Source organism: Eretmochelys imbricata, unplaced genomic scaffold, assembly GCF_965152235.1.
Source record: "Eretmochelys imbricata isolate rEreImb1 unplaced genomic scaffold, rEreImb1.hap1 Scaffold_57, whole genome shotgun sequence".
NCBI classification, from domain to species: domain Eukaryota; kingdom Metazoa; phylum Chordata; order Testudines; family Cheloniidae; genus Eretmochelys; species Eretmochelys imbricata.
The window spans coordinates 1-22,846 of NW_027554368.1; the positions used below are offsets into that span (position 1 = coordinate 1).

Below are 22,846 nucleotides of genomic sequence, written 5' to 3' on the forward strand. Positions count from 1 at the left end.
TTCCTGGTTTGTGAGCAGCAGGTCAAGAAGAGCTCTGCCCCTAGTTGGTTCCTCCAGCACTTGCAGCAGGAAATTGTCCCCGCACCGCTGTATTGCTCTCCCAGCAGATATCAGGGTGATTGATTCCTGGCTGCAGCCGTCGCCCCTGCACCCCAACCCTCTGCCCCAGCCCTGAGCCCCTCCCGCGCCCCAAACCCCTCATCCCCAGCTCCATTGGGTCAGGCATCAACAGTTTTCTTCAACTGGATCGCCAGAAAAAAAGTTTGAAAACCACTGGGTTAAAGCAACCCAGACACCCATGGCAGGTATGCGGGGGGTCACTGAAAATCTTATTCATCATCTAAGAAAGTTCGACCAGCCCCAGAGGATGGGACACATCACCTCCCAGGTTAACGAATCTTCCAGATCTTACCCAAATACGCGCTTTCCGCCAATTCTTAACAACTAAACGAAAAAATTTTAAGAAAAGAGAGAATTTGTTAAAAGGTCAGTGCACATACAGGCGTGAACACAGCTCTGAGATCAGATTCGTCTCAGAGGTTATGAGCTTTGTAGTTGCTAAGCGTTCTTGCAGAATTAGTCCGTAGGTTATAGTCCAATGTCCATATTCAGGGTGTCACGGACTCTCAGGTCGTGCCCACTCTTGGCCCCATGCGGTCCCTGCGGGGAACCCCTTTCAGTGTGACAGCCCTTCTCGGGGGTCCTCTCTCTCGGGGGTTAAGCCCCTCCACCTCCTGGAACTGCAGCTTAGCACGCCTGTCTCTGCCGTGGGCCCCCTCAGGGAGTCCCCTCGCTCTGGACCCTTGGGGCCTCCACTCCCAGAGGGAATAATGCCCCCCTGTTCTCTAGCCCAGAGTGACTCTCAGTCAGCGTAAAACAGGAGGGTTTATTGAGCATCTGAACCCAGCACAGGAAACTCTCCGGGTCGCAGGCCTGGCCTCCCTCAGCCCAGCACATCCCAGTTTCTCCTGCATCCAGGTGGACTCTGCCTGCTCCCCTTTCCAGCCACGAGCCCCCCTGCTTCCCAGCTGGGCAGCTGAGATCACCAGCCCCAAGCCCCCCTCTGTCTATTGTCTTCTCTCCAGGTAAACAGGGTCGCCTGAGCCCCCTCTCCCCTCTTCTGTCCTCTGGCCCCTCTGGCTGGAACCCGGCTGGTCAGGTCACCGGTGTCCTCTCTTCACAGCCCATTGTCCTCCCACTGGCCAGAACCGGCTGTGACCCCCAAGCTGGGCCTCCTGGCCACCAGTCGCTGGGGTCTCCGTTCTCCAGGCCATTGGCTGGGGTCCCAAGTCCCTCGCTGGTCCCCTGTACCAACAAACTCCCTCTCCCATCACCTCCTTAAACCAGTAACATGCAGGGAAACTTGAGTCCCACCCCCTTGGCATGCAAACCATTGGAAAAACCAGGAAACCCCCCCCACCTCGTCACACAGGGTGATCCAGATTGGACTGGATATCTGGCCCCTGACTTAAACTTCCCCTGCAGGAAGCATCAAGAAGATCTGAGAGAAAATGATCAGGACCCAAGGGGTTTTTATATAGCTCCAGGCCCTCTCTGGACAGCTTGGAGTCCTTAGGGGAACAATAGGCAATCATGGAGACTTTGAAGTAGCCCTGTTTCCTATGCATCCCCGGTAATTAGCTACACAGATTAACATAAGGCAGTTGATCCATTAGGCAGTTTATCACGGACTTTAGAGAGACATAGAGACAAGTCATCTAAATGTTAATATTCCCTTTTGATCTCTGAATCAACAGCCTTAGTGACAGACAGGTGCTCTTTGTTTGTGGCTAACATCTAATCAGATGTAAGTAAACACACACAATTAGGATCACCCCCAATTCTCTAACAGTCCAGGTTTGCTCTGCAGAGTTGGAGCCTATCTAGCACAGAATGGCCCTAATTACCGTTTACACACTTTTCTAAGGTATTTGGGTCATTTATCCTGCAGGGGGCTTAACCCTTTCTGGCCCCGTGTCACGCTGTATAAGATTTGTTGCCGTTATAGCCACGGCATGGTCCCTCCTCTAATCCGATAACGTCTCCTCTGCCAGGGTGGGAGAACGTCTATGGCTTCGACATGTCCTGCATCAAGGACGTGGCCATCAAGGAGCCGCTGGTGGACGTGGTGGATCCAAAGCAGCTGGTCACCAACGCCTGCCTCATCAAGGTGCAGCCCAGGGGACAGGCCTGCCCCTGACAAGGGGGTGGATGCCAGGGGATGCAATTCCAGCCTGTGGAACTCCCTGCCACTGGATGGCACTGGGGCTGAGAGTCCCCCTCTGCCCGGCTTTTGCCACCCACCAGGGAGCCCCCCAGACAGGGTCTGGCGTTGGGGGTGTTATGCATCTCTGGGGCGGGGGAGTGTGTGTGTGTGTGGGCAGCGCTGACCCTGCTCCTCCTGCAGGAGGTCGACATCTACACGGTGAAGGTGGAGGACCTGACGTTCACCTCGCCCTTCTGCCTCCAAGTGAAGCGCAACGACTACATCCACGCGCTCGTGGCGTATTTCAACATCGAGTTCACCCGTTGCCACAAGCGGACCGGCTTCTCCACCAGTACGGCCCGGGCGGAGCCAGGGGGCGGGGCCTCTGGGTGAGGGGCGGGGCCACGGGAAGGGACTAAGGGGTAGTGTTGGGGCAAAGGAGGGGATGGGAACTGGGGGTGGGGCTCAGGGAGGGGGCAGGGCTAAGGGATAGGACTCTAGGGGACGGGTGGGGCTGGCCCTAGGCCCCTTCCCCTGACCCCCTCTTCGCTCCCCCAGGCCCCGAGTCGCCCTACACCCACTGGAAGCAGACGGTGTTCTACATGGAGGACTACCTGACGGTGAAGACGGGCGAGGAGATCTTCGGCACCATCAGCATGAAGCCCAATGCCAAGAACAACGTGAGTGACGGGCTGGGGGGCACCGGTGGAGATGCCCATATCTGGGCTCATGGGGGGAGCCCCACACACACACACCCAGGTTCTGAAGAGCTGGATTGTGGCCCCGTGATGGTTCTCTAAAGGGCATTGCCCTGTGGAACTCCCTGCTACTGGATTCTGAAGCAGAGGGGGGGATGGGGGGCCAGTGCAGTGCACGCTGGGAGGCAGGGAGTGGTGGGCCAGACCCCCATGACTTACCCCACCACCCCATCTCTCCCCTGCAGCGGGACCTGGACTTCACCATCGACCTGGACTTCAAGGGCCAGCTGTGTGAGCTGTCCTGCTCGACGGATTACCGCATGCGCTAGCCCCCCATGTCCGCCCCCCATTGTGCCGTGTGCCCCCCCGGGGCGGGCCCAGAGCCGTGGGCGCCGGCCACGACTCCCCTTCTCATGGTGAGGGGGGGCACAGAGCTGCCCCTGACTCTCCCCTCCCTGCGTGGCCCTTGGCGGGGGGAGGGGACGGACACTATCTCCCTCTGCCTTGGGGCCCCCCATCCCTTCCTCCCGTCTGCTTTTAAACCAGCGACCCCCCCCCCCCCCAGTAACAAGTACCTCACTGCCCCCCCACACACACACACTCTGCTGTGCCGTGGGGAACCCACGAGAGGTGCCAGGGCCTGGCTGAGTCCCTCTGCTCCGGTGGGGGGGTGGGGCTGCCCTGTTTTTTAGCGGAGGGAGGGCAGGGCAGGGGCACTATGGGGAGGGTCCCCAGTTTGTGTTTTGCTGACGGTTCTGGTCTCTAATCCCCCCCCCTTTTACCCCCGCCCGGTTGACACATCGTGACTGTTTCATAAGTTATGTTTTTATATGGTTACATTCATGAGAAAATAAAGAGATGAAATGGGGCCCTGGCTGCCTGGGGAGGGAGGGGGGGCCCCAAACTATGACCCCCCCATGGCTTCCTGGGTAGGGTGGGCCTGGCATGCCTAAACTGGCTCCTGCTGCTCTGTACCCCAAAAACCTGCCTGCGGTGGGGCCCCCTGCGGGCCCCCAGCCTCTATCCTACTCCGCAAGGGGTGGGCTCCCTAATAGCAGGGGGCAGGGCCCCCCTGCAGCCCTTTGTCCCAGAACCCTCCTGGCAGGGAGGTGGGGGGCTCCCCTCTCAGGGCAGCCCCCCAGGTGCCATCAGGAGCTGTATGGCTACAATAGCAGAGTTGTATCTGCTGGAGGTGGGGGCAGAACACAGGCATCCTGGCTCTCCCCCACCCCCGATGTACTAAGTGGTAGCTGTGTGGTGATTGGGGGGGCCCCCTGTGGGGGTGTGGCTTAGAGCTGGGGGCTCTGTCACCCCTGAGCCCTGGCTGCCTGTTGTGGCCACTCATCCAGGAAGTGGGGTCTCACAGGGCGTGGAGGTGGCATCTTTGGGTGGGGGCTTCCTGGACACCCCCCAATCTAGAAAAATACCCAGGGGTGGGAGCTGCCCTCAGTCTGGTCCACCCCCTTTTGTGTGGCCCCAGTGCTGCCCTGTCTGTGCCCCCCTAGCCTGGCACAGGGGGACCCTGAGCTCTGTCTGGGGGAAGGGTCTGGGCGGTGCCTGGTGTGGGCCCTGATCTCAGTGCGTGTGGGGGTTGGGAGTTGCCTCTCATGGCCTGGGACCCCCATGGTGGAGGGGCTGCCCCCTCAAGAGCTGGTGCCTGCACTGTGGGGCTTCCACGGAGACTATAAGAGATGCCAGGTACAGACCAACTGAGGGGGGAGAGCACCCCCCCCCCAGCTAGCTAAGGGGCACACGTGGCGGGGGGTGTTCAGGCTCTGGGTGTTTCCCATGGAAGCTGAGAATCCCAGGGCTTTGCGGTGCCCCCCAAGGGCTGCCCCCATGGGGGGGGTCACTGATTCTCAGGCCCAAAGGCCCCATGTAGGAATCTGCCCGCAGCTGCCCTCCCACCGCCAGGCTGCCAAGCCTGTGGACTCAGATTTGTTGCCCTCTCTAGGGACCTGCCACCAGTCTCTGCCCCCCTGCACCTGCCCTGGGGGGGGAGCGGCCAAGCTAGGCTCCTGGCATCACTTTAAGGCAGGTTTTCTGGGAACTCACCAGACTCATCCCCGGCCTCCTGGAACTGGGGCCCTGGGCGCCCCAAGGCTGAAGCCAATTGCTGCTCTGCGACACCCCCGTGGCCCCCTGGGAGCTCGGGTTCGGCCACCATTCGCTGTGCCCAGACGTTTACATTTCCCTGGAGCCGTGTTTAAACACGCTGGGGGCTCGGGCCCTGCCGATCTGGATTGCTCTGTAGGACTGACTTGCTCTAGGTGGGTAACTCACCTCACCCCCAAGTTTGGAGTCATCTGCAGCCTTTAGTGGGGCTGGTTTCGTGTTTTCCTCCAACTTCTTGGTAAAAATATTACCCCGCGCAGGGCCACGACCAGTTCCTTGCGGGACACCCCGAACATGCCTGACGATTCCCTGCCTAGAACTCTGTTGGAGCCCGCGCAGCCAGTGTTCAATCTGTTTAATGGGGGCCATGTTAATTTTATATGGGTCTCGTTTTTAATCAAACTGGCCCTGTGTACCAAGGCAAACACCTCAGCACAATTACCTCGCCACAAGTTAGTTTGATGAGCTGGTTTTCATAAACCCATGTTCATTGGCATCACCCACCTCTCAGTTGTTATTAATCGAGTTACATATCAGCCTCACTGTTATCTTGCCCGGATCAATGTCTGGCTTCAATTACCTGGGTCCGCCCATTTACCCTTTTTCAATATTAGCACAACACTGGCTTTCATCCTGTCTTCTGGCACTTCCCAAGCGTGCTGAGACATTGGAAAAAAGCAACAGTAATGGGCCAGCAAGCTCCTCGGCCAGCTCTTTTAAAACTCTTGGATGGACGTTATCTCGACCTGATTTAAAAATATCTCACTTCAATAGCTGCTGTTCACCAGCCTCTGGAGATACTAGTGGAATGGAAAGTGTTATCATGAATTATGACTACATTTTTTTTTTTACTCAAATACAGATCAGAAATATTGAACAATTCTGTCTTTTCTGCATTATTATTGCTATTTTAATGTGTTCATCTAGGAGTGGACCAATACCACTAATATACTTAAAATAACTCTTTCAGTGTCCTTAATTATGCTGGCCATGGATGTCTCCTGGTGTCCATTTCCTTCCCTTATCAATTTTCTACAATTCCTAATTGCTGATTATTATTAGCAACTACCCCTTGCTTCCATTTGTTACATTATTTCATAGGTCCTTTTGCTTCCCCTTTCAATTAGGCTGTTTTATTTTTTAAAACCCATCCAGCCTTTCTCGCTCCTGGCTTTTTGGACAGCCCGTTAAATGTTTTTGAACGATCCTCCATTTCGGTTTGAAAATTTCATCCTAGCTGCTTTGCCTCAGAATTGTTTCTGGCTTTGTGAAATCAGCCCCAGCTGGGACAGGGCTGGACTCTGCTTGCACGTTATAAATGTGATCACATCCCCATCACTTGTGCCACCAACGCAGTTTAGTCCGGTGATCCTGTTCCGCTTTATGCGGCTACCCTTGGGCCCGCCGGGGGGTGGGGGGGGTTGCAACGCTTCAAGTTAGCAGATTGTCAGCTCTAGTTTTAGGAAGTCCAGGGGCAGTTGGTTTGGGCGGCAGGGGACCAGGGTTCTAGATCTATCCCGTGTGTTCCAGAGCCACCAGCAGGATTTGCCCTGCTGGGTTCCAGATCAACGCCCTGCGTTTATCCGCTCCTGTGCTTCAGACCCCCTCCGGTTCTAGATCGGGTTCTAGATGGATGCCTGCGTCCATGGGCTGGCGCATGGTCTAGATCCACACCCCTGTTCTGGAGCCCCAGGCCCATTCCCCGGTGATCTGCAGCTACCTCTGCCAGCACCCCCTTGTAGTTTTCCAGAGCCCCCACCTCACCTTTTCCAACCGTCTTTCCAGGTTATCAGCAACAGAATTAAGATGGCACATTTCCCGCCCCGCCCCTTAACTCTGCCCCCACTGGGCAGGCATCCCCTTAACTCTGCCCAACAGACCTGGAACCTCCATCATGAAATCACCAGACACATCTTTGTATGGCCTGGTGTGGGGAGGGGCTCCTGGCTGCAGGACGGAGGGGGGGGCGGGGAAGGGGCACTAGGGAGACACAGGCTTAGTGGGGAGAGGGCTGGGGGGGGGGGGAAAACAGGCTGCAGACACAGGTGCGCCTCTGGCGGGGGGTTTATTGCAGGGAGGCAGCGCTTCCCCCGCGCTGAAGCATCAGGTTAGATCCGGCAGCGAGGACTCGGGACCTGGCCCGGGGGGGCCCATCGTGTTGCCCCCCCGGCGGGTGCTATTTCTCCAGGGGGGCGTAATTCAGCAGCTTCTCGATCAGATCCACGTGGGACAGGAGCATCCGCCGGCAGCAGTATCGCTTCAGCCCCAGGGCGTCCAGGGCGTCCCTGGGCGGAGAGAGAGAGACAGGGCTGGGGGGGGGGCTGCGGGTCGGGAGTGGGGCGCACCGGCCGGGGGAGGCTTCAGGTCGGGAGTGGGGCGCACCGGCCGGGTTGCGGGGGGGGCTGCGGGTCGGGAGTGGGGCGCACCGGCCGGGCTGCGGGTCGGGAGTGGGGCGCACCGGCCGGGCTGCGGGGGGGCTGCGGGTCGGGAGTGGGGCGCACCCCGCTTACCCCTCTGTGTACTCCGCCTGCAGCAGCCCCAGATACGCTTCCCACTTGTTGCCCACCACCTTCCCGCAGGTGAAGCACCGGACCGGGATGATCATCCTGGGGGGGGAGAGACACTGAGCTGGGAATAGCGCGGGGGTGGGGGCAGCGATCCCCGGCCCCAGAGACCCCCCCAATCCCCCGTCCCTTTGCACCCAACAGCCTCTGCCCCCCAGCAGCCGCGAGGGGCCCGGGGGCGGGGGAGTCGGACACTCACCCTGCCCCCCCCAGCAGCCGCGAGGGGCCCCGGGGCGGGGGAGTCGGACACTCACCCTGCCCCCCCCCAGCAGCCGCGAGGGGCCCCGGGGCGGGGGAGTCGGACACTCACCCTGCCCCCCCCCAGCAGCCGCGAGGGGTCCGGGGGGGGGAGTCGGACACTCACCCTGCCCCCCCCAGCAGCCGCGAGGGGCCCGGGGGGGGGTCGGACACTCACCCTGCCCCCCCCTCACAGCCGCGAGAGGGGCCCGGGGGGGGGAGTCGGACACTCACCCTGCCCCCCCAGCAGCCGCGAGGGGCCCGGGGGGGGGAGTCGGACACTCACCCTGCCCCCCCCCAGCAGCCGCGAGGGGCCCGGGGGGGGGAGTCGGACACTCACCCTGCCCCCCCCTCACAGCCGCGAGAGGGGCCGGGGGGGGGGAGTCGGACACTCACCCTGCCCCCCCCCAGCAGCCGCGAGGGGCCCCGGGGGGGGGGAGTCGGACACTCACCCTGCCCCCCCCACAGCTGCGAGATGCCCGAGGGGGGGGGGGAGTCGGACACTCACCCTGCCACCCCCCCACAGCCGCGAGGGGCCCGGGGGGGGAGTCGGACACTCACCCTGCCACCCCCCCACAGCCGCGAGAGGGGCCCGGGGGGGGGAGTCGGACACTCACCCTGCCCCCCCCCTCACAGCCGCGAGAGGGGCCCGGGGGGGGGGAGTCGGACACTCACCCTGCCACCCCCCCACAGCCGCGAGGGGCCCGGGGGGGGAGTCGGACACTCACCCTGCCACCCCCCCACAGCCGCGAGGGGCCCGGGGGGGGAGTCGGACACTCACCCTGCCACCCCCCCACAGCCGCGAGGGGCCCGGGGGGGGGAGTCGGACACTCACCCTGCCACCCCCCCGCAGCCGCGAGGGGCCCGGGGGGGGGAGTCGGACACTCACCCTGCCCCCCCCACAGCCGCGAGGGGCCCGGAAGGGGGTTTCGGACACTCACCATGCCCCCCCCCCCGCAGCCGCTAGAGGCCCGGGGGGGGGGAGTCGGACACTCACCCTGCCCCCCCCCCAGCCGCGAGGGGCCTGGGGGGGGGGAGTCGGACACTCACCCTGCCCCCCCCCCAGCCGCGAGGGGCCTGGGGGGGGGGAGTCGGACACTCACCCTGCCCCCCCCCCAGCCGCGAGGGGCCGGGGGGGGGGAGTCGGACACTCACCCTGCCCCCCCACAGCCGCTAGAGGCCGGGGGGGGGAGTCGGACACTCACCCTGCGCAGCCCCCAGCGCTCAACTCGCCTCCCGCTGCGGCCGCTTGTTTTTGTCGGGTCGGCGCCGGCCGCTAGGGGGCGGCGGGGGGTGGGGCCAGCGGCGGGGGGAGGGGCAGATTCAGCCTCCTGCGCGCGGGGTTACGGGGGGGCAGGTTGGGGGGCTCAGGAGGACGGGTCTGAACCCGGAAACCAGCCCCCCCCACCTGGAACCGAACAGCCCCGGAGCCCCCCCCTTCAGCCCGTCACCCCCAATTCCCCCGCGGCCCCCCCGGCCCCCATAAGCTTTTCCCCTCCCCCATAGACCCGCCCAACATCTCCCCCTCCATCCCCTTCCCCAGCCCCCAGAGACCCCCATTCCCTCCCCTATACACCCGAAGCCCCAGATCCCGCCCCCAGAGACCCCCCAGCCCCTCCCCCATACAGCCCCAGCCCCTCCACCTCCAGCCCCTTCCCCAGATCTCGCTCCCAGAGACCCCCAGCCCCTCCAGTCCCTTCCCCAGACCCCTCCCCCATACACGCCAGCCCCTCCCTCTCCAGCCCCTTCCCCAGACCCCGCCCCTCCTACTCCCTCCCCTCCCATTTCCTCCCCCCTGCTGAGCCTGGAATTTCCCCCCATCCACCCTGCCCCCCCCCGTGGCCGAGCGAGCAGCACCCGCAGTTTAGGGGGCTCCAGCAGCGCCCCCCGACCCCGCCCGGGGGCCCAGGTGAGGGGCGGCGCGACGCCCAGGGACCCGCTGAGAACATTTGGGGGGGGAGGGGGCAGCGGATGCGATGGGGGGGGGCTGCTAGGACGGAACTTTCCAGCCCCCAAACTCCATGGAACTCGGGGGGCCGGGCGGGGGGCCACAACATCTCCACTTGCTCCCCCCGGGGAAGGGTGATATTCTGGGCAAACCGCCCCCCCTCCTCCCGCAGCTTCCCTGGGCCCAGTGGATCTGGGGACGGACGAGGGGACCCAGAACCCCCACGTGCTCCAGTCCCCCGGGACTAACAGGGAATGGGGGGGGCAAGGGAACCAGGATGGGTCACTGCCCCCCCCCCCCGCCAGGTCAGGGACCAGCTGAGAGGCGAAGGGGAACCGAGCAAAGTGGGGTGGGGGGAGCCCGGGGCTGGGCTAGCAGGAGGCTGCAGGTCGGGAATGAGGGGCACCGGCAGGGTGGGGGGGAGCCCCCCCGAGGTGCTGCCCCCCAACACCCGGCTCTGCTGTCCCCCCACCCCCAGGTTCCTGCACTATGGGCCCGACCCAGCGCTGCCTCTTCTGTCTCAAGCTGGAGCTTTTCATCTTCAACTTGATCTTCTGGGTGAGTCTCGGCTGCGAGCGTCCCTGCAGCAGTGCCCGGGGGGACAGCTGGGGGGCGCTGGGTGGGGACTTGTGGCTGGGTGCCCCTGACCCCCCCCAGCTGGGGGGGCTGTGTCACGCCGGGCAGGGGGCTGGGGGGCACCGGGCGGGGGGCTGTGGCCAGGTACCCCTGACTAACCCCCAGCTGTGGGGCGCTGGGCGTGGGGCTGTGGTTGGGTCCCCTGACCCCCCCAACTGTGGGGCACTGGGCTGTGGCTGGGTCCCCTAACCCCCCCCAACTAGGGGGCTGTGGGGCACTGGGCGTGGGGCTAGGGGGCTGTGGGGCGCTGGGCTGTGGCTGGGTCCCCTGACCCCGCCCCCCCCCCAGCTGGGGGGCTGTGGGGCGCTGGGCGTGGGGCTCTGGCTCGCTCTCTCGCAGGGCCGGTTCTCCACCCTGTCGCTCTCGCTCCCGTCCCTGGGGGTCGCCGGGCTGGTGATGGCCGCGGGGGCTGTGGTGATGGCCCTGGGCTTCCTCGGCTGCCTGGGGGCCGCCACCGAGCAGCGCTGCCTCCTGCTGACGGTAGGGCCGGGGACCGGACAAGTTGGGGGGCTGGGTGCAAGCTGGGGGGCAGGGCGCTCCACCTGTGGGGTAGGCCGGGGGCGGATACCGAGAGGGAGGTGTGGGTTACGAGTGGGGGGTCGAGCAGGGGGGTCGGGCGGGGGGGCAGGCGGCATGTGGTGGGGGTGGTTTGGGGGGTACGTGGGGAGGCTGGGGGGGCTGCCTGCAGGGGAGGGAGCACAAGGGGAGGGGAGAGGGATTACGGGCAGGGGGCATTACAGGCGGGGGCTATGTGGTGGGGGTGGCTTGGGGGGTACGTGGGGAGGCTGCCTGCAGGGGAGGGGGAACAAGGGGGGGGTTACGGGCAGCGGGGAGCCTGGGACCCCCCCACTGCTGAGTGGGGAGGAGGGTCCCCCCGGCTGCCCTGGGGGGGGCTCTGATCCATCTCCCACTCCCCCAGTTCTTTGTGGTTCTCCTCACCATCATCCTGCTGGAGCTGAGCGGGGGCCTGGCCTTCTACGCCTGCCGGGGACAGGTAAGGGGGCACCCCCCGTCTCTCCTCCCCCCACTGCATGGACCCCCCCTGGCCCCTCCCCCTGTTTACTGCCCCCCTGGCCGACCTGCTCTGGGTCTCAGTTTGACAGATACGCTCAGGACGACCTGAAGTTGGGGCTGCGGCGATATGGGGCCCCAGGGGAGCCGGGGCTGACCCAGGCCTGGGACACGGTGCAGACTGAGGTGAGTCCCCCACCCGGCACCCTGCAGTCCCCCCCCATCAGTCCCCCCTCCCCCAGTGTCTGACGCTCCTCTCCCCCCCAGTTCCGGTGCTGCGGGGTGCAGAATTACACCGACTGGTTTGAGGTGCGCAATGGGACGGGGGTGCCCCAGTCCTGCTGCCTGGAGCACAGCGCCCCCTGCTCCGGCATCGGCACCGCCTGGTGGCAGGAGGTGAGTGCCCCTCCCTGCCCTTAACAGCCCCCCCAGAACACCCCCCCACACACCCCCACCCCGTCTCCTGTGGCTCGGCGGGGCTAGGGCACAGTGGGAGGGGTGGCTGGTCACTGGGGCCGGGTAACACCCGGGGGGAGGGTGCAGCCAGTCGCTATGGCCAGGTAATGCCCAGGGGGAGGGGTGGCTGGTCACTATGGCTGCGTAAGGCCCTGGGGGGAGGGGTCAGCCGGTTAGTATTGCCAGGTAACAGCTTGGGGGGAAGGGAGTACCTGGTCGGTACAGCCGGGTAATGTCTGGGCAGGAGGGGGTGGCTGGTCACTATTGCTGGGTAATGTCTGGGACGGTGAACGGGTGGACGGTCAATCCAGCCGGTAATGCCCCAAGGGATAAGGGGGCAGCTGGTCACTGTGGCCAGGTAATGCCCAGAGGGGACGTCCAGTCAGTCCATCTGGGTAACACCTGGGGGGAAAGGGGCAGTTGGTCATTATGGCTGAGTAATGCCTGGGACGAGGAGGGGGCGGCCATTGGTTCAGCCGGGTAAGGCCAGAGGAGGGGTCGGTCGGTTGGTAGGGGTGGGTAAGGCCCAAGGAGCGGGCGGTCCCTATGGCCCCCGGGGGTGGGGGTCAGTATGCCCGGGTAAGGCCTGAGGAGGGGGCGGTCCCTATGCCCGGGTAAGGGTAGCTGGTCACTACAGCCGGGTAAGGCCCAAGGAGGGCACGGTCCCTACGGTTGGGTGAGGAGGGGGCAGTCAGTATGGGTGGATAAGGCCACAGGAGGGGCCAGTCAGTATGGGTGGATAAGGCCTGAGGAGAGCATGGTCCCCATGGGCGGGTGAGGCCCGAGGAGGGCGCGGTCGGATAAGGCCCGAGGAGGGCACGGTCCCTATGCCCAGCTGAGGAGGGGGCGGTCAGTATGGGTGGATAAGGCCCGAGGAGGGCACGGTCCCTATGCCCAAGTGAGGAGGGGGCAGTGTATGGGTGGATAAGGCCCGAGGAGGGCACGGTCCCTATGCCCAAGTGAGGAGGGGGCAGTCAGTATGGGTGGATAAGGCCTGAGGAGGGTGCGGTCCCTACGCTCGGGTGAGGAGGGGGCTGTCCATAAGGCCGGGTAAGGCCCGAGGAGGGCATGGTCCCTACGCCCGGGTGAGGAGGGGGCAGTCCCTACGCCCAAGTGAGGAGGGGGCAGTCAGTATGGGTGGATAAGGCCTGAGGAGGGCGCGGTCCCTACGCTCGGGTGAGGAGGGGGCGGTCCCTAAGGCCGGGTAAGGCCCGCGGAGGGCACGGTCCCTACGCTCGGGTGAGGAGGGGGCGGTCCCTACGCCCAAGTGAGGAGGGGGCAGTCAGTATGGGTGGATAAGGCCTGAGGAGGGCGCGGTCCCTACGCTCGGGTGAGGAGGGGGCGGTCCCTACGCCCGGGTGAGGAGGGGGCGGTCAGTATGGGTGGATAAGGCCTGAGGAGGGGGCAGTCCCTACGCCCGGGTGAGGAGGGGGCGGTCAGTATGGGTGGATAAGGCCTGAGGAGGGCGCGGTCCCTACGCTCGGGTGAGGGGGGGGCGGTCCCTAAGGCCGGGTAAGGCCCGCGGAGGGCACGGTCGGAACTGCTCTCCGGCTCTCAGGTACTAGCCAGCACGGATTCGTGACGACCCCACGGCGCCGGGCCGCCCTGATCGGCGCCCTCGCGGGGCGGGGGCCGCCGGAGACGCACCCGATCTGGCAGTCAGGGAGGCGTTTGCCGCCATCCCAGGGGCCTGGCTCGTAGCAAACTGGGGCCGGACCCTTCAGAAATAGCGCCGGCCCCGGGGCCCGGTCGAGCGTTTTATGAACAACGGGATGATGGGAAGGCGAATTTGGCTCGGAAATCGGCCCCCAGCGGCCGGCCCCGCCCGGTGAGGTGACACCGGCTCCCCCACTGAACGGGGCCCGGCGACAGCGGCTCAGGTGGTCCCGGTCTGCGTTCCTGGGGGGCGGGGGGGGAGTCCAGGGCCAGGGCCAGTCCAGGGCACTGCACGTCAGGCAGAGGGGAGTAACATGACAGGGCAGAGGGCCTGGCCGTGGGGAGGGGCAATCTGGGGGGGGGGGGGGGGGAGACAGTGGAGCCGCCAGCAGGATCCCGGCCCGGGTCAGGCAGGGGCCTGGCTCAGTGAGCCCCGGCTCAGTGAGCCCCCGGCTCAGTGAGCCCCCAGTTTCTGTGATTCTCCCATTCTCCAGCCCTGCTACGAGAAGGTGAAGTCCTGGGTGGGGGAGAACGTCTGGGCCATGGGCATTTTCGCTGCCTGCATTGCTGTCGTCCAGGTGAGGGGGGCCTGGGGCGAGGGGGGGCCCCCGGGGAGATCCCCAAAGCTCTATGAGAATTGGAAAAGGGACCGAAGGCACAGTGGGGGCTGGCCCAGCTTTGGGGTGAGGGGAGGTGAAAAGGCCATGGGGGGGGATGCACCGGGGTGGGGGGCGTTATTCACCCGTCACCTGACCCACGAACCAGGGGTCACCTGCTGCCGTTAAGAGGCAGCGGGTTTAAGACACACCTAAGGCTTCACCCAACGCCCCGTTAACTGGCGGAACTCCCTGCCGGGGGATGTTGCGACGCCCGCAGGACGTGTGGCTCAGAGAAGAATGAGATCGGTTTCTGGAGGCTAGGGCCAGTGCTGGCTGGTAGCCAGGATGGGCAGGGACGCAGATCCCCCGGTAAATCGCCCAGGTCCATTTGCTGGCCCCCTCACCTCACCCTCCTCTTTCTCCTCTAGGTCCTGGGCCTTGTCTCCTCCATGCTGATGTACTGCCAAGTGCTGAAGGTGGAGAAATACTACCACTGACAGGGGGGGCCTGGAGTCTGCCCCCCCCACAGTCCCTTTTACACCTGTTCCCCCTGCCAGCCTGGCCTCCCATCACCAGCAGAGCAAGGGGTGAACCCCAGCCCCCTCCCTCCCGCTTACAGAGCCTGGTGGGAATCACATCCTACAGCAGGGGCTTGAAGTCCAGGCCGGCGTGAGACCATTCTCCCCAGCCCACTAATATGCCCCTGCGGCTGAGATGCGGTGGTGGGTAGTTCCACCGGCTCGGGTGGGGGTGGGGGCCACAGAGAGCCCTCTGCCACCCCCAGGCCTGTTTGGTTCCCCCATGAAGGACAGCCCCCCCCCCCACATTTCTGCTATCCTGCCCCATGCCCAACACAATAAATGGTTCTGTGTCTGGCATCTGGCTCCGGCTCTGCCTGGGGGAAGGGGGTAGAGAGGGGCTAGGAGCTCACACACCCTGGGAAGCAGAGACCCCCCCCCAGCCCTCGGGCTGTCATCCCCACCAAAATCAGAGGCACCAACGGCTGAAGCTGGTAAAAGTTGGCATCTTTTTATTGGCCAACAAGGGGATGGAGGGGCGGGGCTCCCCGCGCCCTGACCCACCAATCATCTTTGGACAAAAATAAAGGGGCAGGGCCAGGGCCCCTGAACATCTGGTACAAAAGAAGGGGTGGGGGGGGGGGGTCCGGGCCAGGGACCCTCTGGGGTCAGGTACCGAGGCTGGGCTCGGAAAACCAGCCCCTGCCTGTCCTCTCAAAGGAGGTGGCAGTTCCCTCCACCCCCCAAAAATTAGGGTGTCAGTTCTGGGGGGCAGGGGGGAGAAGTCTCTCCTGGAGGCTGACAGCAGAGCCCCCCCCCCATAGGGGGGTTTGGGGAAACTGCCCCCCCTTTCCGGGGGAACAGCTCATGTGCAAACGGAGGGCCTTACAAAAATCTATTAAGACACTTTGGGGGAAGGGGGGGGGGCAGTGTCCCCTGTAGTGTGTGGAGGGGGCACCGGGGGTGCTCCCCTCTCAGTAGCTGTAGTGCTGGGGGGACCGGAGGGGCTCCCCACCACATCTGCTGCTGTGGGAGGGGATGGAGTGTGGAGGGGGAGGGACACAGGGGCCCCCCCCCCACCCCATCATCTCCCCGCAACCCTTGTGATCCTGTAGCGTGAGCAGTCAGCTAATATCCCCCCGCAGCTTAGATGCGGTGGCAGGTAGTTCCACCGGCTCACGGCGTCCCAGAGAGCCCTCTGTCACCACAGGCCTCTTTGGGGCCGGGGTGCAGGGGGGGAATTCCCCCTTGCCCTGCCATTGGGGGGGGTGTAGTGTCCAAGGGAGGGGGCGCTGTCGGGGGGGGGCCCAGGCTGTCGGGGCCCCTCCCCCAGCAGGGGGGTGTCAATACTTCCGCTGCAGTTTCTGGAGGTCCCCGGTGTTGAGGCGGGGGCGGGGCAGGTCCCCGAACATCTCGGTGCCGTCGGAGCCACGCAGGGCCAGTGCTCGCATGCTGGCCGCGATCTTCTCCAGGTCGGGGGACGAGTGCTGGGGGGGCGGGGAGGGGGAGGGGTTAGCGCCAGGGGCACCAGCCAGGGACCCTAACACCCCCCGCCCCGCCCCTCCCCCTGCGGCCGGATTCTCCCCCGCAACCACCACGACCTCTGCTCTCTGAGACTGACCCCCCCCCCCAGACTCCAACCAGGGCCAGGGGCCCCCCGTTCCCCCGCCAGGCCCCCCACCTTGGCATTCTCCTCGTCAGACGAGCGCTGCTCGGGCCCCGCCTGCCGGAAGGCCCAGACGGGGACGGAGACGGGCAGTGACTTGGCGTACTGGTGGTTGGGGGGGGCGGGCGGGGGCTGGGCGGGCGCCTCCTCACTCAGGCTGCCATCTGGGGAGGGAAGAGAGTTAAGAGGGGGACCCCAGCCCCCAGACAGCCCCCGCTGCCTCCACCCTTTCCCCCACCCTCTCTGCAGGCTCCCTCCCCTCAGCCCACGGGGTGAGATGGAGGTGGGGTTTTAGTCTCCTTATGATGCCGCACGTGAGTTTTACTGGCCAGTGTGTGCCTCAGTTTCCCTGTCCGCAGCACCAGTGCTAGGTGATGGAAATTGTGTGTGTGAGACTTTCGCTGAGGCCCTCGGGGGCAGGCGAGGCAGCTTTGAGGTCTGTACATAGGGATGGCCGGTAACCTGAGCCCCAGGAGGGGCATGCGACCAAGTGACTTTGTGCCCAGAAGAGAGACAAAGACCAGCAAGAGCAAGGGGCGGATCACAGGGAGTCTGGGGACTGTGTGTGTGTGTGTGGGGGGGGGGGGGGGGGGAAGAGTCCAGGGCGTCTGGCCCAGGACTCCCCAAGATGGACTTGGCTATGCTCACAAGCTCTGTTCTATGCCACGGCTGGCTGCGGAGTTGGGGGGCGGGGCCCCCTGGCTCCCCCAGGACCCCCGCTAGGTGGACTCGCTGCGGAAGCGCCTGGTGTGGACGGGGAGGCTGAATGCTCCGGGGTCAGCCCCAGGAAGGTGGAAGCTGGGGCAGCGTCTTGCCCTGGGGACAGTAGCTCCGACAGAGGAGGGTCCCCCCGAGTCCTGGCTGGCTTCGTGCGGACTTCGCCTCGGTGACTCCATGACACCCCCCGACAGCCCCCCCAAACCTACCGTCAGTGCTCTCCGGGTCCGAATCGAAGAAGGGCTCGTAGTCCTGGCTGGGGGAGTCCTCATCCATCACAAAGAGACCTGGGGAGCCGCAGAAGGGGCCCGTGAGGAGACTCAGCCACCTCTGGGGTGGGGTGCTGAGTATCCGGGGTCCCTCACCCGCTGCAGGGAAGTGGGATGGGGCGCAGGGGCTGGATGTACAGGTCCCCTTGTCTGGTGCCGAGATGCAGCCCCTCTGGGGTGGGGCATGGGAGCTGAGTAGACGGGGACGCTTCGCCCGGTGCTGGTAGACGCAGACCCCTTGCCTGGCACCATGACGTGGCCCCTCTGGGGTGGGGCGCGGGCCTGGGTCCCCTTGCCTGGCACCAAGTTGCGTCCCTTCTGGGTGGGGCACACAGATCCTTCTGCCTGGCGCCGAGATGCGGTTCCTCTGGGGTGGGATGTAGGTAGACAGACCACCCCTCCCCCCTCCCATTGGGGGGGCACGGACTCACCCGTGGTGTCGCTGGGGGGCTGCTGCTTCCCCGGTGACTCCATCTCCCTGGGCGCCGGCATGTTTTTCTCCTCTTCCTCCTGCCCCCCGACGGCCTCAGCCGGGGCTCCCTGGGCGCCCGCGATCCAGTGGGGGCTGGCGGGCGGGTCCTGGGGGGGGCAGCTGCGGGAGTAGGGGCTGGGGGGCGGCCGGGGGGCAGGTGCGGGCCGGGCGGCGTAGGTAAAAGCCGTGGTCTTGTGGACCACGGCGATGTCCTCCAGGTAGCGGCGGGCGGCGTCGCCCAGGGCCCCGCAGCCGTGCTGGGTGTAGGCGAAGCCGCCCGGCTGCGGGGGCCCGGTAAGCCGTGATCAGAACCACCTCGTTCCCCGTCCGGCGCCGGTACCGCTCGGCCTCCGCGATCAGCCCCGCCCAGCTCTCCCGGTGGTTGTCGGCCATGCCCGTCATCCTGGCCTGCGGGAGACAGGGGGGTGAGCGCCCGGATGCCTGGGTTCTCGCCTGCCTCGGTCGGGGGGGGGCGCTAGTGATTACCCGGGGGGGGGGGGGGCTGGGAGCCAGGACGCCTGGGTTCTCTCCCAGCTTGGGTGGGCATGGTCTGGGGGGCAGAGCCCGGATGCTTGGGTTCCCTCCTGGCTCAGGGAGGGGGAGCTGGGAGTCAGGACGCCTGGGTTCTTTCCTACCTCAGGGAGGGGAGTGGGGGCTAGTGGTTAGAGCAGGGGTGGGGGGAGCCGAGCCCGGGCGCCTGGGTTCTCTCCCTGCCAGGGGTGGGGGGAGCGGAGCCCGGGCGCCTGGGTTCTCTCCCTGCCAGGGGTGGGGGGAGCGGAGCCCGGGCGCCTGGGTTCTCTCCCTGCCAGGGGTGGGGGGAGCGGAGCCCGGGCGCCTGGGTTCTCTCCCTGCCAGGGGTGGGGGGAGCGGAGCCCGGGCGCCTGGGTTCTCTCCCTGCCAGGGGTGGGGGGAGCGGAGCCCGGGCGCCTGGGTTCTCTCCCTGCCAGGGGTGGGGGGAGCGGAGCCCGGGCGCCTGGGTTCTCTCCCTGCCAGGGGTGGGGGGAGCGGAGCCCGGGCGCCTGGGTTCTCTCCCTGCCAGGGGTGGGGGGAGCGCAGCCCGGACGCCTGGGTTCTCTCCCTGCCAGGGGTGGGGGGTACGGGGGGGAGCGCAGCCCGGACGCCTGGGTTCTCTCCCTGCCAGGGGTGGGGGGTACGGGGGGGAGCGCAGCCCGGACGCCTGGGTTCTCTCCCTGCCAGGGGTGGGGGGTACGGGGGGGAGCGCAGCCCGGACGCCTGGGTTCTCTCCCTGCCAGGGGTGGGGGGTACGGGGGGGGAGCGCAGCCCGGACGCCTGGGTTCTCTCCCTGCCAGGGGTGGGGGTACGGGGGGAGCGCAGCCCGGACGCCTGGGTTCTCTCCCTGCCAGGGGTGGGGGGTACGGGGGGGAGCGCAGCCCGGACGCCTGGGTTCTCTCCCTGCCAGGGGTGGGGGGGTACGGGGGGCAGCGGAGCCCGGACGCCTGGGTTCTCTCCTGCCAGGGGTGGGGGGTACGGGGGGCAGCGGAGCCCGGACGCCTGGGGTTCTCTCCCTGCCAGGGGTGGGGGGTACGGGGGGCAGCGGAGCCCGGACGCCTGGGTTCTCTCCCTGCCAGGGGTGGGGGGTACGGGGGGGAGCGCAGCCCGGACGCCTGGGTTCTCTCCCTGCCAGGGGTGGGGGGTACGGGGGGGAGCGCAGCCCGGACGCCTGGGTTCTTCCCCTGCCAGGGGTGGGGGGTACGGGGGGGAGCGCAGCCCGGACGCCTGGGTTCTCTCCCTGCCAGGGGTGGGGGGTACGGGGGGGAGCGCAGCCCGGACGCCTGGGTTCTCTCCCTGCCAGGGGTGGGGGGTACGGGGGGGAGCGCAGCCCGGACGCCTGGGTTCTCTCCCTGCCAGGGGTGGGGGGTACGGGGGGGAGCGCAGCCCGGACGCCTGGGTTCTCTCCCTGCCAGGGGTGGGGGGTACGGGGCGGGAGCGCAGCCCGGACGCCTGGGTTCTCTCCCTGCCAGGGGTGGGGGGTACGGGGGGGAGCGCAGCCCGGACGCCTGGGTTCTCTCCCTGCCAGGGGTGGGGGGTACGGGGGGGGAGCGCAGCCCGGACGCCTGGGTTCTCTCCCTGCCAGGGGTGGGGGGTACGGGGGGCAGCGGAGCCCGGACGCCTGGGTTCTCTCCCTGCCAGGGGTGGGGGGTACGGGGGGGAGCGGAGCCCGGACGCCTGGGTTCTCTCCCTGCCAGGGGTGGGGGGTACGGGGGGGAGCGGAGCCCGGACGCCTGGGTTCTCTCCCTGCCAGGGGTGGGGGGTACGGGGGGGAGCGGAGCCCGGACGCCTGGGTTCTCTCCCTGCCAGGGGTGGGGGGTACGGGGGGGAGCGGAGCCCGGACGCCTGGGTTCTCTCCCTGCCAGGGGTGGGGGGTACGGGGGGGGAGCGGAGCCCGGACGCCTGGGTTCTCTCCCTGCCAGGGGTGGGGGGTACGGGGGGGAGCGCCAGCCCGGACGCCTGGGTTCTCTCCCTGCCAGGGGTGGGGGGTACGGGGGGGAGCGCAGCCCGGACGCCTGGGTTCTCTCCCTGCCAGGGGTGGGGGGAGCGCAGCCCGGGCGCCTGGGTTCTCTCCCTGCCAGGGGTGGGGGGAGCGGAGCCCGGGCGCCTGGGTTCTCTCCCTGCCAGGGGTGGGGGGAGCGGAGCCCGGGCGCCTGGGTTCTCTCCCTGCCAGGGGTGGGGGGAGCGGAGCCCGGGCGCCTGGGTTCTCTCCCTGCCAGGGGTGGGGGGAGCGGAGCCCGGGCGCCTGGGTTCTCTCCCTGCCAGGGGTGGGGGGAGCGGAGCCCGGGCGCCTGGGTTCTCTCCCTGCCAGGGGTGGGGGGAGCGCAGCCCGGACGCCTGGGTTCTCTCCCTGCCAGGGGTGGGGGGTACGGGGGGAGCGCAGCCCGGACGCCTGGGTTCTCTCCCTGCCAGGGGTGGGGGGTACGGGGGGGAGCGCAGCCCGGACGCCTGGGTTCTCTCCCTGCCAGGGGTGGGGGGTACGGGGGGGAGCGCAGCCCGGACGCCTGGGTTCTCTCCCTGCCAGGGGTGGGGGGTACGGGGGGGAGCGCAGCCCGGACGCCTGGGTTCTCTCCCTGCCAGGGGTGGGGGGTACGGGGGGGAGCGCAGCCCGGACGCCTGGGTTCTCTCCCTGCCAGGGGTGGGGGGTACGGGGGGGAGCGCAGCCCGGACGCCTGGGTTCTCTCCCTGCCAGGGGTGGGGGGTACGGGGGGGAGCGCAGCCCGGACGCCTGGGTTCTCTCCCTGCCAGGGGTGGGGGGTACGGGGGGGAGCGCAGCCCGGACGCCTGGGTTCTCTCCCTGCCAGGGGTGGGGGGTACGGGGGGCAGCGGAGCCCGGACGCCTGGGTTCTCTCCCTGCCAGGGGTGGGGGGTACGGGGGGCAGCGGAGCCCGGACGCCTGGGTTCTCTCCCTGCCAGGGGTGGGGGGGTACGGGGGGGAGCGCAGCCCGGACGCCTGGGTTCTCTCCCTGCCAGGGGTGGGGGGTACGGGGGGGAGCGCAGCCCCGGACGCCTGGGTTCTCTCCCTGCCAGGGTGGGGGGTACGGGGGGGAGCGCAGCCCGGACGCCTGGGGTTCTCTCCCTGCCAGGGGTGGGGGGTACGGGGGGGAGCGCAGCCCGGACGCCTGGGTTCTCTCCCTGCCAGGGGGTGGGGGGTAACGGGGGGGAGCGCAGCCCGGACGCCTGGGTTCTCTCCCTGCCAGGGGTGGGGGGTACGGGGGGGGCAGCGCAGCCCGGACGCCTGGGTTCTCTCCCTGCCAGGGGTGGGGGGTACGGGGGGGAGCGCAGCCCGGACGCCTGGGTTCTCTCCCTGCCAGGGGTGGGGGGTACGGGGGGCAGCGGAGCCCGGACGCCTGGGTTCTCTCCCTGCCAGGGGTGGGGGGTACGGGGGGGAGCGGAGCCCGGACGCCTGGGTTCTCTCCCTGCCAGGGGTGGGGGGTACGGGGGGGAGCGGAGCCCGGACGCCTGGGTTCTCTCCCTGCCAGGGGTGGGGGGTACGGGGGGGAGCGGAGCCCGGACGCCTGGGTTCTCTCCCTGCCAGGGGTGGGGGTACGGGGGGGAGCGGAGCCCGGACGCCTGGGTTCTCTCCCTGCCAGGGGTGGGGGGTACGGGGGGGAGCGGAGCCCGGACGCCTGGGTTCTCTCCCTGCCAGGGGTGGGGGGTAACGGGGGGAGCGCAGCCCGGACGCCTGGGTTCTCTCCCTGCCAGGGGTGGGGGGTACGGGGGGGAGCGCAGCCCGGACGCCTGGGTTCTCTCCCTGCCAGGGGTGGGGGGAGCGCAGCCCGGGCGCCTGGGTTCTCTCCCTGCCAGGGGTGGGGGGAGCGGAGCCCGGGCGCCTGGGTTCTCTCCCTGCCAGGGGTGGGGGGAGCGGAGCCCGGGCGCCTGGGTTCTCTCCCTGCCAGGGGTGGGGGGAGCGGAGCCCGGGCGCCTGGGTTCTCTCCCTGCCAGGGGTGGGGGGAGCGGAGCCCGGGCGCCTGGGTTCTCTCCCTGCCAGGGGTGGGGGGGAGCGGAGCCCGGGCGCCTGGGTTCTCTCCCTGCCAGGGGTGGGGGGGAGCGCAGCCCGGACGCCTGGGTTCTCTCCCTGCCAGGGGTGGGGGGTACGGGGGGGAGCGCAGCCCGGACGCCTGGGTTCTCTCCCTGCCAGGGGTGGGGGGTACGGGGGGGAGCGCAGCCCGGACGCCTGGGTTCTCTCCCTGCCAGGGGTGGGGGGTACGGGGGGGAGCGCAGCCCGGACGCCTGGGTTCTCTCCCTGCCAGGGGTGGGGGGTACGGGGGGGAGCGCAGCCCGGGACGCCTGGGTTCTCTCCCTGCCAGGGGTGGGGGGTACGGGGGGGAGCGCAGCCCGGACGCCTGGGTTCTCTCCCTGCCAGGGGTGGGGGGTACGGGGGGGAGCGCAGCCCGGACGCCTGGGTTCTCTCCCTGCCAGGGTGGGGGGTACGGGGGGGAGCGCAGCCCGGACGCCTGGGTTCTCTCCCCTGCCAGGGGTGGGGGGTACGGGGGGCAGCGGAGCCCGGACGCCTGGGTTCTCTCCCTGCCAGGGGTGGGGGGTACGGGGGGCAGCGGAGCCCGGAC

At 67.4% G+C, this 22,846-nt stretch overlaps 4 protein-coding genes across 4 annotated transcripts; 2 read left to right on the forward strand and 2 right to left on the reverse strand.

Moving 5' to 3' along the window:
• Positions 1-1,554: 1,554 nt before the first annotated feature.
• Positions 1,555-5,899, forward strand: LOC144258888 (protein arginine N-methyltransferase 1). The gene is made up of 4 exons (XM_077807022.1): positions 1,555-2,170; positions 2,408-2,558; positions 2,765-2,886; positions 3,150-5,899. The coding sequence occupies exons 1-4, from the start codon at positions 2,081-2,083 to the stop codon at positions 3,231-3,233; spliced, it is 447 nt and encodes a 148-aa protein (XP_077663148.1). The 5' UTR covers positions 1,555-2,080; the 3' UTR covers positions 3,234-5,899.
• A 1,166-nt stretch (positions 5,900-7,065) lies between these two features.
• LOC144258889 (DNA-directed RNA polymerases I, II, and III subunit RPABC5-like) lies at positions 7,066-9,145 on the reverse strand. The gene is made up of 3 exons (XM_077807024.1): positions 9,026-9,145; positions 7,530-7,625; positions 7,066-7,304 (listed from the first exon to the last, which is right to left on the reverse strand). The coding sequence occupies exons 2-3, from the start codon at positions 7,622-7,624 to the stop codon at positions 7,196-7,198; spliced, it is 204 nt and encodes a 67-aa protein (XP_077663150.1). The 5' UTR covers position 7,625; positions 9,026-9,145; the 3' UTR covers positions 7,066-7,195.
• Positions 9,146-9,501: 356 nt separating this feature from the next.
• LOC144258890 (tetraspanin-4-like) lies at positions 9,502-15,004 on the forward strand. Its single transcript, XM_077807025.1, has 8 exons — positions 9,502-9,729; positions 10,247-10,326; positions 10,693-10,884; positions 11,324-11,398; positions 11,500-11,601; positions 11,683-11,811; positions 14,022-14,105; positions 14,555-15,004. The coding sequence occupies exons 2-8, from the start codon at positions 10,258-10,260 to the stop codon at positions 14,621-14,623; spliced, it is 720 nt and encodes a 239-aa protein (XP_077663151.1). The 5' UTR covers positions 9,502-9,729; positions 10,247-10,257; the 3' UTR covers positions 14,624-15,004.
• Positions 15,005-15,845: 841 nt separating this feature from the next.
• On the reverse strand, positions 15,846-18,174 carry AKT1S1 (AKT1 substrate 1). The gene is given in 5 exon segments (XM_077807026.1): positions 15,846-16,131; positions 16,326-16,474; positions 17,237-17,314; positions 17,728-18,065; positions 18,067-18,174. Coding segments are annotated over 5 exon segments (813 nt in total). The 5' UTR covers positions 18,171-18,174; the 3' UTR covers positions 15,846-15,987.
• Between the last annotated feature and the right edge of the window lie 4,672 nt (positions 18,175-22,846).

Excerpts from the sequence above, each read along its gene's own strand:
- LOC144258888 (XM_077807022.1), top strand. The coding sequence starts at position 2,081 with ATGTCCTGCATCAAGGACGTGGCCATCAAGGAGCCGCTGGTGGACGTG. Across the intron at positions 2,559-2,764 it reads GCGGACCGGCTTCTCCACCA|GCCCCGAGTCGCCCTACACC; the intron begins GTACGGCCCGGG and ends TCGCTCCCCCAG. Across the intron at positions 2,887-3,149 it reads AGCCCAATGCCAAGAACAAC|CGGGACCTGGACTTCACCAT; the intron begins GTGAGTGACGGG and ends TCTCCCCTGCAG.
- LOC144258890 (XM_077807025.1), top strand. The coding sequence starts at position 10,258 with ATGGGCCCGACCCAGCGCTGCCTCTTCTGTCTCAAGCTGGAGCTTTTC. Across the intron at positions 11,399-11,499 it reads TCTACGCCTGCCGGGGACAG|TTTGACAGATACGCTCAGGA; the intron begins GTAAGGGGGCAC and ends TCTGGGTCTCAG. Across the intron at positions 11,602-11,682 it reads GGGACACGGTGCAGACTGAG|TTCCGGTGCTGCGGGGTGCA; the intron begins GTGAGTCCCCCA and ends TCTCCCCCCCAG.
- LOC144258889 (XM_077807024.1), bottom strand. The coding sequence starts at position 7,624 with ATGATCATCCCGGTCCGGTGCTTCACCTGCGGGAAGGTGGTGGGCAAC. Across the intron at positions 7,305-7,529 it reads CAGGCGGAGTACACAGAGGG|GGACGCCCTGGACGCCCTGG; the intron begins GTAAGCGGGGTG and ends CTCTCCGCCCAG.